The following is a 13,006-nucleotide window of genomic DNA, read 5'->3' on the forward strand; positions in this document are numbered from 1 at the left end:
GGGGGAGTTCCGACGGATTTCCGAACGAATGGACTTGGCCACACATAAACGGACTAAGTCTGTTAGTTTTGAACGTGATGACGTAAGACGGGACTAAAAAAGGAAGTTCGATACCCAGTAGCCAATAGCTTCCCTTGAATCGTATTAGGTCCGTCAGACCAGCATACAGACGAATGGTTTTCCCAATAGAAATTGAGTCCATTGGACAGATTTGAAACCTGTTCTATTTCTAGGTCTGTCTGATTTTTTTTTTTATGTAAAATTATCAGATTATCCCACACATGATCGGATTGTCTGATGGACTGATTCCGTTGGACCTAGTCGGCCGGAAAGTTCGGTCGTGTGTACGTGGCATAATAGTTATCCTGTGGACAGATTCTCCCACCTGAGCTGTCGATCTCTGCAGCTCCTCCAGAGTTACCATGGGCCTTTTGGCTGCTTCTCCGATTAATCCTCTCCTTGCCCGGCCTCTCAATTTAGGTAGACGGCCATGTCTTGATAGGTTTGTAGCTGAGCCATGCTCTTTTTCCATTTTCAGATGATGGATTGAACAGTTGCCATGTGAAATGTTCAAAGCTTGGGATATTTTGATTATAACCTAACCTGTTCTAAACTACTTCACAACTTTATCCCTGACCTGTCTGGTGTGTTCCTTGGCCTTCATCAGTGCTGGGACAAGGCCATTTGGTGCCCAGGGCGAAGATGGCAAACTACGCCCCACTTCCCCCGTTTTTAAGAAAGAATCAATGTCATTTCAAAACAAGAATATACTATACAAATATATAAATTCAATTAGGTTTAATGCGATAGAAACAGAGTTCACTCACACCTATCACCCCGCACAGTATTGCCTCCTTCACATAGCACCCTACACACAGTATTTCACCGTTTACATGACCCCCCCCCCCCCCACACACAGTATTGTCCCTTTACATATCACCCCGCACACAGTATTGCCCCTTTACATATCACCACACACACAGTATTGCCCCTTTACATATCACCCCTCACAGTATTTGCCCCTTTATATATCACCACACACATAGTATTGCCCCTTTACATATCCCCCACACAGTATTTGCCCCTTTATATATCACCACACACACAGTATTGCCCCTTTACATATCCCCCCACACAGGATTGCCCCCTTTACACAACCCCTCCACACAGCACTGCCCCCATTCTCCCGCTTCCCATCCTTCACAGTTCCATATATTTTCCCTTCTCCTCCCTTCTACCCACACAGCAGCACTGGGTGGGTCACGGGAGCTGCCGGGCTGACTTTTCATATTAGCGAACTGGGGATGGGCTGCTAGGACCGCCTCCTAGCAGCCAATCACCTCCAGCTTAATGTGACAGGCAGCTACCGCTCTCCACGCAGTGTTGGTCCTGCCCCCAGTGCAGAATTGTCCCGCCTCCCTCCGTCCGCTGCTCTCTACTCTGCTAATGATAGCAGAGGAGACTGGGGACAAAAGCGACGATTAAATAGCGCGATCACAGGGCTCCAGATAGAGCAGCAGCTTGGGCTGGATGACAGCCCGCCATTTAGTGTAGCCCAGCATAGGACTCGTATGCCTGCTAACAATGCTCCCCCTCTCACACTCCGCCCAGGGCTCCCACCCCTTGTACCGACTCTGGCCTTCATGATGCTGTTTGTTCACTAAGGTTCTCTAACAAACCTCTGAGGGCTTCACAGAACATCTGTATTAATAAAAAATTTGGAAAACCATTTATCATTTTCCTTCCACTTCACAGTTATGTGCCACTTTGTGTTGGTCTATCACATAAAATCCCTGTAAAATACATTTATGTTCTTGGTTGTAACATGACAAAATGTGGAAATTTAAAGTGGTATGAATACTTTTTCAAGGCACTGTATATGCAGTTCCGTTTCATCAACGGTACCCTGTAGTTGCTTCATTATCCCAGCATAGAATGCATGAAGGTAATAAACCTGCAGCCTATAGAACCACTTTAAAAGATGAATTCCATCCTTACCTTCAGTCTTTCACAGTTGTACAGGCTCCTCTCCTATACAATATATCTCCTTCACACACCTAATTTCCTAGCTGGAGGGTATCCAGCATCATGTATCATCTTGCTCTTTTCTCCTCAGCCTTAAAGCCTTACGTAGGACAGTCTACTTGCAAATACAGTCTCCATTGGAATTCCCACTCCTCTAGACTGACATCCACACATTAAAGCGGGATTCCACCCTAAAGTGGAACCTCCGCTGATCGGAACCCTCCCCCCCTCCGGTGTCACAATTGATACCTTTCAGGGGGGAGGGGGGTGGAGATACCTGTCAAAGACAGGTATTTACACCCACTTCCGGGCATAGACTCCGTGGGAGTCTACGCCATTTCCTGCCCTGCCGCGCTGTCTGCTGGGACACACACGGGTCCCAGTGACAGCGCGGATATTTCCAATTGCGTGGCGCGACTCGCGCATGCGCAGTAGGGAACGGGGAAGTGAAGCCGATTCGCTTCACTTCCTGATTCCCTCACCTAGAACGGTGGCTGCAGCAGCCGAGAGCCGAGCGATCGATCGGCCTCGGCTGCCGGCATCGCTGGAACCTGGGACAGGTGAGTGTCCATTTATTAAAAGTCAGCAGCTGTAGTATTTATAGCTGCTGGCTTTTAATATTTTTTTTTTTTGGTGGAATCCCTCTTTAAGTGGTTTTGACATTTATATGACACCTCTTAAGATCAGGGCTGAGGGCTCTTGAGAGAGAAATAGTCAGGGAGCTGTAATGTTTTCAGAAAGCTATACACAGCACCCTGCTGGGCCATCCTGCCAACCATGATCTGCCTGCTTTGCATAGAGAAGCAAACAACCCAGTGATGATGATGTCATTGGATGCAAAACAAAGTAATGATAATAGAAATGTTTTATTTAAAAATGGAATTAGCCTATTGATGGGAGTGTGGATGGGAGAACCAGGGAAACAAAACAGCTGAATAAACTTCAGTTTTAACCATTTTGACAATTTCCATGCACTACAGCCCTTCAAGCATGTGCCTATGTTGAATTGTGGCTCTCAAATTGTGCACACCTACACTAGTAAATGCCCATTGTTATTGTGTGAGAATAGGTTTATCCCAGTGTCAACATCAAAGGTCTAAAAGGAACATGGCGAAAATCATCAGTTGTGTGCGATAGTTTGGGAATTATTATTTTGGATTGTCTTCGGCTTCATTAAAAGAGAAGAATGTGGTTTTATTTTTCCCCCATATGCCCTTGTACACACGGTCGGAGATTCCGACGGAATGTGTCCTATCGGACCGTTTTGTCTGAAGTTTTCCAACTTGTCCGTAAAATTTTCAGACAAAATGCTCCGATCGGACATACTCCGATCATGTGTAGCCTACTCCGACGGACAAAGTGCCACGCATGCTCAGATCAAATTCCTAGACCAAAGCTATTGGCTACTAGCCTGAACTTAGTCCCGTCGTAACGAAATAACGTCATCACGTTATGTACAATCGGATTTCCCGACAACTTTGTCCGACCGTGTGTATGCAACAGTTTCGGACAAAATCCGTCGGACAAAATCCGTCGGACAAAATCCAACGGATTTGGTTGTCAGAATGTCCGACCGTGTGTACAAGGGCTTTTACTTACCTAAGTGATGGAGCATTGGTCTGATCCTGCTTCTGCCCCCTGCCACCTCTACACTGAGAACCAAGTGATGGAACATTGCTGATGTCTTGGTTCTCATAGCTCCGAGAGGAGAGATGCTGACTGTCAATCAGCAGCTCTCCTCTCTGCTCCTCCACACTCACAGGAGCGCTGAGCTGTCCAGGTACCTGGCAGATCCAGACTCTATTGTTGGGATGACACGGTGCCTGGACTGATCTGTGTGACGTCAGTAGAGAGCAGACTTCTGACCGCTCTCTGCTGAAAATTGGTTACAGGAGTGCAAAATGAATTGCACTCCTGTGATCCAGAGGAGAAACCCAGCCAAACGAGCTAAGGCTGGACATCTCCTTTTAACCCCCCTGGCGGTGTTCCCAAGTCTGGCTCGGGGTGGAAGTTTTGTACCAAAAGCGGTAACCCCGAGCCAGACTCGGGACCGCATCGCTGTATGCAGGAGGAGGTTACTTACCTTGTCCCCTGGATCCAGTGATGTCCCCCGTCCTCCCTCGATTCATCACAGAGCCGGGCGTTGCCACACATGGGGACAGAGATCGGCGCCAAATTCAAAAAGTGAAAAACACACATTACATACAGTATAATGTAATCTTACAGATTACATTGCTGTATGTAATAATTCCACATCCCCTTTGTTCCTAGTGGTCTGCCCAGTGTCCTGCATGCGGTTTTATATTATTAATGCCTGGAAACTGGAGATTGTCCATAGCAACCAAAACTGTCACTTTACATCAAAAATTATTTTAGATAATAAATTAGAATCACTTACAGAATTGAGCGATATCGATTTGTGGGGAGATCCGTCATCAAATATTGAAAAGTAACGAGTAAGTGTTTTTGATTTGATTACATTATTGAATCATTTTTATTATTGTTATATTATTATTTGGTATAATTATTTATAGTTATTTATTATATTATAATTTATGATTTAATTTTTCAAACTTTATCATACCCGGGATGTCTGCTGGACTCTGGTTTGGACAGATTTAAGTTAGGTATTCCTAAGAATTGCAGGACTACAATATAAAATGCCAAATTTTCATGCAAAATAATTGTACTGCTTTAAGCACCTAAAATCCAAAATAATCATATCGCCAGGGAGGCTAAAGTATGCATCATTGCAGGTGTTCATACAGGGCATTGGCAAACAAACAGAACAAAGCAGCTTGCAAGAGTCCCAATGCTTGCAAGTCGTTAGTGAAGTCCTAACATTGCAGATTTATTGCCAAAGTTTAAAAGAAGACTGTCTGCATTCCAATAAACCAGATATTATTGTATTGAGCTTTCACACTGTATGATGGCACCAGTGGACTATTTGGTCAATCTTCCACCATAGCTTCTTTTTTGTTTTTGCCTGGTTATCTACTGTTTTACCGCCTGTTGCTTATCTGAAAGAGTTGTGAGTACCACTTACATGTGTTTATATATATATACATTTTAGCAGTTCATCATAAATAGTTAGAGGCTGATGTTGACGGAGAGAAGATATTTTACTGTACTGTACGTTGAGAAATTCCACCAAAGCATGAATCAGTACTTTCTACCGCCGCCTCCCCCATAGTTTCCATGGATTGTGAGATATGTCAGACTATAGTAGAGAACTAACCACTCTTTTACAGTTGGGATCCAAGATTTTGTTCCATAAAGCATAACTAAACTTTCTCAATTAACATTAAAGTGGTTGTATAGCCTAAACATTATTTACCTTAACCTCACTGGCGGTATGATTATTTCGGATTTTAGGTGCTGAAAGCGGTACAATTATTTTGCATGAAAATTTGGCATTTTATATTGTAGTCCTGCAATTCTTAGGAATAACTCTCTTAAATCTGTTCAAACCAGAGTCTAGGAGACATCCCAGGTATGATAAAGTTTGAAAAATGAAATCATAAATTATAATATAATAAATAACTATAAATAATTATACCAAATAATAATATAACAATAATAAAAATGATTCAATAATGTAATCAAATCAAAAACACTGAAATTTGCTCAGTTGCAGAATTGTCACTGTCATTACTTTTCAATATTTGATGACGGATCTCCCCACAAATCGCTATCCCTCAATTCTGCGAGTGATTCTAATTTATTATCGCTGTTTTCTAGCTGGTCTAAAATAATTTTTGATGTAAAGGGACAGTTTTGGTTACTATGGACAATCTCCAGTTTCCAGGCATAAAGAACAGTTTTTATAATATAAAACTGCATGCAGAGCACTGGGCAGACCACTAGGGACAAAGGGGATTTGAAATAATTACATACAGCAATGTAATCTGTAAGATTACATTATACTGTATGTATACTGTGTGTTTCACTTCTTGAATTTGTCGCAACGCTCGCAGGAAACGGAGATCGGCTCCGTGATAGATCCGGTGGAGGACGAGTCGCTCATACAGCGGGGGGGGGGGGTTGGGGTGGACATCGCTGGATCCAGGGGAGAAGGTAAGTAATCTCCTCCTGCATTCTGCGATGCGGTCCCGAGTCTGGCTCGGGGGTTACCGCTTTTGTACAAAACTTCCACCCCGAGCCAAACTCGGGAACACCGCCAGGGGGGTTAATGCACTTTTGTAAAAAATGTTTAGTTGTCAGCATCCCCCCTCACCCCCCACCTCTTTTATTTACCTGAGCCCTCATTCAATCCAGCACAGTAAACAACTGCAGCTCTTCTCTCCCCTCACTTCTGGTTTCGCTGGCTTTGGACGCAAGCATGCACGAGTGCCCCCATGGAAAGCGGCTTCCCATGGGGGCACTGGACAGAGGAGAGGGGCCAGGAGCGCTGTCAGGGGAACCAAAAAGAGATTTGTGGCTGCTCTGTGCAATTATATTGCACAAAACAGGTAAGTATACACATTTTTTTTGTTTTCTTTTAAATTTGCCTTTACAGTCACTTTACCTATTTGTAATCCTCATGCTGCTAACATTAGTACATAGATACGGTAGGAAGGTATATTATATTTTTCTAACTTTTTTTTTTTACATTTCTTCAGTTGCTTCCTGATTTCTAGCATAGGCCAAAATGATGTCATACATCCCAGGAGTCTTCATGGGCATTTTTGTTTCCTTTCATGTGGAGGAGGGGTTTTCTCAGCTAAGCACACCCTCTTGCCTGTGCATGCCTAAGGACAGATGGATTCCAGGAAGTAAATGCTACACGAATCACCTGCCCTTACTCAAAATAGCCACAGATAGCAATGCTTAGGGGAGTATTTTTCAAAGTGATCTCTCCACAAAATAAAGCATACAGACTTAGAAGTATGAATGGGATTGCTTTGAATATTAAAAATGAATTTAATAGCATTTTCAGTTTTGTGGTGCTATGATGCAGTTCAATTCCGCTTTGAGTGCTTGAATTCACACTTTACTGTATGGCAGTTTATGCCACATTAGTGTCTCTCTCCTTTTAGTGAGATCTGAGTCTTTAGGATCCATGCTTTAAATAATTCACCTTCAAGATTAAATGACAGTAACCAAACAACTCCAAATATGGAGCAATACAGTTTGTTAGGACTGTAAAAGCAGAAGAAATGGTATTGTTTCAGTAAATAAACGATGATAGAAAATTTTCCATGAATACAAGGTTTTTTTTCTTATTGCAACATGGTTAACAAGTAGTGTTTTGTAATATATGTGCTTTCCTCTAATGACAACAGATTGTCTTTAGAGTCCAACACTGTAAACACAACAAAAGTTAAAACAGATGTGAATCTTGATGGGTGAGTTTATTTGGTGTCTTTCTAGGAATGAAGTGACTGAAGCTTTGCATGTTGAACAGTGACCAGGGTGGAGGGGGAATTGCAAGCTCAGCATCAGTTTTAATATAATTCTGAGGTTATGTTCTAAGCTTCTGGCTGCTTTGAGTTCAGTATAACGTCTGTATGAGGCACAGAGACCTGCTGTGAACCAGTGTGTGTGTGTTATAACACATCTGTAGTCTAAAGTTCCTTTTGTTAGTGCAGTGAAAAAAAAAAGTTTCGCAACATTCCGCATCACATACTGTACATTACATTTTTTAACTCGCCCTATAACTGGCTACGTGTTTCTTGGCCTCCTACTCTTTCTTGGAATAGAAAAACATTCCTTCTCAGTCAGGAGAGATAGAAGACTCCTCTGTCATGTTGCTGAAACTCCCAGGGGTCTGTTTTATATTTCAATGATCCAAAAGGTGAACAAAGCTGGCAATAAGATCCCATATGATGGTTTGTTTTGTATGTTTAGGAGATTCTAAGAATAGATTAGCAAATGTAGGTGAGTTTGATATGAGTGATGTTTTTTTAGATAATATTTTCCTACTTGGAGGGGCTGGGTGAGGATATCATTCCTTGAAGTTGTGGAAAGTATCATAGTATTATAAAAGTTCATCTTTGTGGTGTTAATGATCCTGCAGAGAGGTATTCAGTTGGGCTTGTGAAAGTGATATGGTTTTTACTTTATTGGTCAGTGCTCCTAAAGAGAATATGTTTTCTAATTTGCATAAAATAAAATAAAAATTCCAAGAGTTTAATGAAATTAAAGATATATGTGACCCAGTTGTGATCATGCCTTCCATACACAAAAGAAGAATAGCCACCCTCTGCAAGGACACTGGTGAAAACTTATCAAACCCAAAATGTCTGGTGGCAAAAAGCCATAAGGCTGGCCTTGCACAGAGATTATCATGTAATGTAGGCAATTTTGCCATAAGTGTGGTTTCCTTGAGTGTGGGGGACTTCGGGAAGCCGCTACAGGCATTTTAAAGGGTTAAGAAAATTTGCCTTGTCCAAACTTTGCTAATACAGCAGAGAGTTGGTGAGTGCCACATAGTACTGCTGATACCTTTTTGTCAATATTTAAATGCAAATTCCAGATGGCAAATGCCATGCCAATGAATACAGTAAGACAGCGGGTAATTGCACTAAGTGGCATCTACTACAAAACTTTACCCTATCCATTTCGAATCAACGTAAAAATATTGTCCATATGTTGTGCATACGGTATGTTTCAGTGCTATTTGAATGCTTTTCTATGTTTTCCAAATACAGATGAACTATTGTTGCCAGCAGTTATTTTAGGCTTCCAGGGCAAAAATCCTTAAGAGCTAAAGTGCCAGTATCTGTGTTGCAATTAAAGATCCTCAAAAAAGACTATTTTCCCTCCCATTGTTCATTGTTGTGGAGCAGAACAGTCATAGTGCATCCTTTCTGAACCTTTATATTAAATCCGAGAGCGTTTACATCCTACAATCTTATGGAACAATGTTAAGTACTAGGCTGCATTGCAAAAATCCTCTACTAGCTATACAGGTGCCTCCCAGATAGGGAATCCATACTGACAGATGCTGAACAGGTTCTTCCTTTGAAGCCTCTTGTAAAAGCAGGGAAAGCTCCCCCTGTATAATTAGGGATGGTTGCTTCGTCATCCTATCACATGGTCCTCTGCCTGCCAGTGTTGGTTGCAGCAGCAGCAGCTGTTTGTAGTACAGAGATGCTGCTGTGGTCCTGTCAGTCCATCCTCTGTCACTGTCTGAGCCTTCAGTGAAGCTGAAGATAGGAGAACATAAGGAGTTTTTCACTGCATGGGTGGGGCACATCTGTTTTTCAGCCCCCCAATACTGCCTCACTAATTATGTCTATCTGCTGCTGTTTCTTTTTCAGAGACTATGGCTCGTCAAAGCGTAAATCAGGTAAGCAAAATACATTTTTCCTTATGTTCCTGTTGCATTAAACCTATTTCTGAAACACCAAACAGTCAAACATACGGTAGTATATGGCGGTGTAGCTTTCGCATGCATGCTTATATTTTCAACCATCTCATCCTTTTCATTTACTGCTCTTTTCTATGTTGCCAATATCTATGTTCATTATTAATAAACTCATGTTTACAGAATCCAGCAGTTTTTTTAACAGCTCTGCCTCTGTTTTTGAAGGCGATATAGTGAAGTCTTAGTTCCTGTAATGCTTTGCTTTAATTTTTTTTTATCATTATTTCTATTTTTTTCAAACCTGTCTAAAAAAGTCTTAACAAATGAATAACCATTCAACTCAAATTCAGTGTAATATAGTGTAACTGTCATGTACAGCTTTGCTTAAACTCTGAGATGAGATGCAACAAGAGTACAATAAGTAATATTGCTTTCCCGAGCAACCAGAGTCCAGGAGATTTACAGAATCCTTCTAATTTGCAAGAGGGTTATTGATCACTTATCTACTTAGTATATTGAGTCTTTAGGGGTTTCTTGGAGGGGTGGGGTAAGGTTTATGCTACATCCTGTTCATCATTTCTGCTGACTAATGGACATAATTGTATATGGAACTATTCAAGGATGAAAATTGATTAAAACAATTGTACATGTTGCTGTATGCTTGTACAGGCTTATGCAGTATTCATGTACTGTATATGCTTGCAGGATATACACCCAATGCAAAATGTTTTACTTATTGTCACAGGTGAACTCTAGAATCTTGTATCAATGTGAACATTTTGTAGGCAGTGACAGCGATTTGCATGGGTGGGCATAGTGGATGTATATGCTCAAAATAAAAGGATCACAATCACACAGTTTGTGTTTGTTTTCTACCCTCCATTAGTTTTAGGTTTATCAGAAGAGCGACACCAATTGTTCAACTTTTGATTAGATGGATATGCCAAAATGTTAAACTTTACAATTGCCCAAGCCAGCCTTAACCACTTCCAATCTGGGCCAATTCTGACAGTCCTCTCCTACATGTAAAAATCAGCATTTATTTTTGCTAGAAAACTACTTAGAACCCCCAAACATTTTATATATTTTTAAAGCAGAGGCCTTAAAGAATAAAATGGTGGGTGTTAGATATTTTTATGTCATATGATATTTGTGCAGCAGTTTTTCAAATACACTTTATTGAATTTTAATGTGCAAAATTACAATGTAATGCCCAGTTGTTTTATATAAAAAGAAAAGATGATGTTATGCTAAGTAAATTTATACCAAACATGTTGCACCTGTGGAACAGCACCAACATAGGCTACCTAAAAATCTCTATAGGTGACATTTTATGTTTTAAAAACCTTTTGGCTCTGTTCACATATGCTGCTGCCATGGCTCACAGTATGGGGTCCAAGGGCATGACTGATTTTCACTGATTCAGGTGCAAATCAGGTCCAAATTTTTGCCTGAATTTGCACCTGAATCAGAACCAAAGGCGCACAGGATCCTTTTTAAGTGTGGTCACACTCTCCCGTCATGTGAATTGGATGTGGGGAAACGTGTATCCAATTCGCATATGTGTGAAGCAGGCCTTACAGGTTACCATTTTAGTTACATAGGGGGTCTGGCACTAGAATCTTTGCTCCCTCTCTCTCGTTCATGGCGATACCTCACATGTGTGGTGTGATCGGCGTTCACCTTTGCATGTGACCACAGGGGGTAACGGAGCACTTTAAAAACATATATCTTTATTATTTTATTTTAACAAAATTAACACTTGTTTTTTTAATCCACTTTTTTACTATCACATGGGCTGACAGGCCCTCTCTATGAGACCCCAGATGTCTCCTCTGGCCTCCAAAGCATCCGATCAAACCAGAATTGGTTTGTTTACATGAGACCAAACCAGTTTCTGGTTTCTGACGTCACATAGTGGGAGGAATAAAATCAGTTCCTCTCACTGTGTCCTGGGAAAAGTGTGTGTGCCGCTCAGGCTTGATAGGGTGGGGGTATGTAGGCAGTGCGTCTGCAGCTACTGCTATAGTGCTGACAGGGGATGGAGCCCATCCTGGCTCCTGCAAGAGTTCAAGGAAAGGGTGGAAGTCGCACATCTATGGTGATCTACTATGATGAATGGAGTGGTAACCTAAGCCTGGACTCCGGCCAGGCCATGCCCCCCCCCCAACATGTTTTACTCCACCCCCCCGGAGCTTAGTCATGGGGATCCCCATGACTAAGCTCTATGTGGTGGAGTAAAATGCATTGGAGGCGTGGCTTGGTCAGAGTCCAGGCTGAGGTTGCCACTCCATTCATCATAGTAGGACACCATAGATGTGCGACTTCCAGGGGTCACCCTCCTCTCACTGTGTCCCAGGAACCAGGTGACACCAAGTCCCATCCTTACCAGGCTCTCCAATTGGGCAGGAGAACCTGGTAAAGGCAGCAGGGGGGGGGGGGGGTAAATTCCAGTGCCTTTAAAAGTGATCCTGCTGCTGTATACCTGCTAGGATTACTTTTATTAAAAAGTGAATTGGCTGCTAAAAAAAATCGTGGGAAGAGGTTAACAGACAAAGAAGAGCAATGTGACATTTATGTGTACAGCACAATGTAGTAGACATTCCTGCTCCACTGTCTAATCTCTATCTCACTTGATTTCTTGGCCATTTTTCAGAGAATATGAATGACAACACAACCCAAATGACCCTGATCAAAAGTTTACTTACTCCAGTTATAAAGACCGTTTATTGCCCCATTTAACATCTTTATCTCTCTTTATCTTCTCAGATGGTAAAGCTGCCCATTCCACTTGGCAAAAAGCCTCCAGTTCCTGTAAATTCTTGGCCTGTCTTGCATGAACTGCACGTTTGAGATCTCCCCAGAGTGGCTCAATGATATTGAGATCAGGAGACTGAGATGGCCACTCCAGAACCTTCACTTTATTCTGCTGTAGCCAATGACAGGTCGATTTGGCCTTGTGTTTTGGATCATTGGCATGTTTGACATTGTCATGTATGTCCAAGTATGTTCCGTGCCCAGCTTCCTGGCTGATGAATGCAAATGTTCCTCCAGTATTTTTTGACAACATTTTGCATTCATCTTGCCATCAATTTTGACCAAATTTCCTGTGCCTTTGTAGCTCACACATCCCCAAAACATCAGCGATCCACCTCTGTGTTTCACAGTAGTAATGATGTACATTTCCTCATATGCCTTGTTGACTCTTCTCCAAATGTACCGTTTATGGTTGTGCCCAAAAAACTCAATATTGGTCTCACCACTCCAACGACTTTGTGTCAGAAGGTTTGAGGCTTCTCTCTGTGCTGTTTTGCGTATTGTAAGCAGGATAATTTGTGGCATTTGCATAGTAATGGCTTTCTTCTGGTGACTCGACCACGCAGCTCATCTTTCTTCAAGTGCCTCCTTATTGTGCATCTTGAAACAGCCACACCACATGTTTTTAGAGAGTCCTGTATTTCACCTGAAGTTATTTGTGGGTTTTTAGTGCATCCCGGACAATTTTCATGGCAGTTGTGGCTGAAATTTTGTTGGTCTACCTGACCGTGGTTTGGTTTCAACAGAACGCCTCATTTTCCACTTCTTGATTACAGTTTGAACACTTCTGATTGGCATTCTCAATTCCTTGGATATCTTTTTATATCCCTTACCTGTTTTATACAGTTCAAC

General features: G+C 42.0%; 1 protein-coding gene and 1 long non-coding RNA gene across 7 annotated transcripts in view; one reads left to right on the forward strand and one right to left on the reverse strand.

The window, feature by feature from the left end:
* SH3PXD2A (SH3 and PX domains 2A) overlaps positions 1-13,006 on the forward strand; it is a 472,602-nt gene that overhangs the window by 276,814 nt on the left and 182,782 nt on the right. For 5 of the 6 annotated variants that reach the window (XM_077455261.1, XM_077455259.1, XM_077455260.1 and 2 more), the window contains one exon: positions 9,291-9,319. In XM_077455261.1, coding sequence (XP_077311387.1) covers positions 9,291-9,319 — 29 coding nt within the window. Of the gene's footprint in view, positions 1-9,124; positions 9,320-13,006 lie in introns of those variants that run through there. The other variant, XM_077455265.1, reaches the window with a different exon arrangement.
* The window catches only part of LOC143930718 (uncharacterized), a 53,572-nt gene that overhangs the window by 8,020 nt on the left and 32,546 nt on the right, over positions 1-13,006 (reverse strand). The window lies entirely within an intron of this gene.

Source organism: Lithobates pipiens, unplaced genomic scaffold, assembly GCF_037356315.1.
Source record: "Lithobates pipiens isolate NorthernLeopardFrog02 unplaced genomic scaffold, aLitPip1_a1.2 Scaffold_25, whole genome shotgun sequence".
In the NCBI taxonomy this organism is placed as follows: domain Eukaryota; kingdom Metazoa; phylum Chordata; class Amphibia; order Anura; family Ranidae; genus Lithobates; species Lithobates pipiens.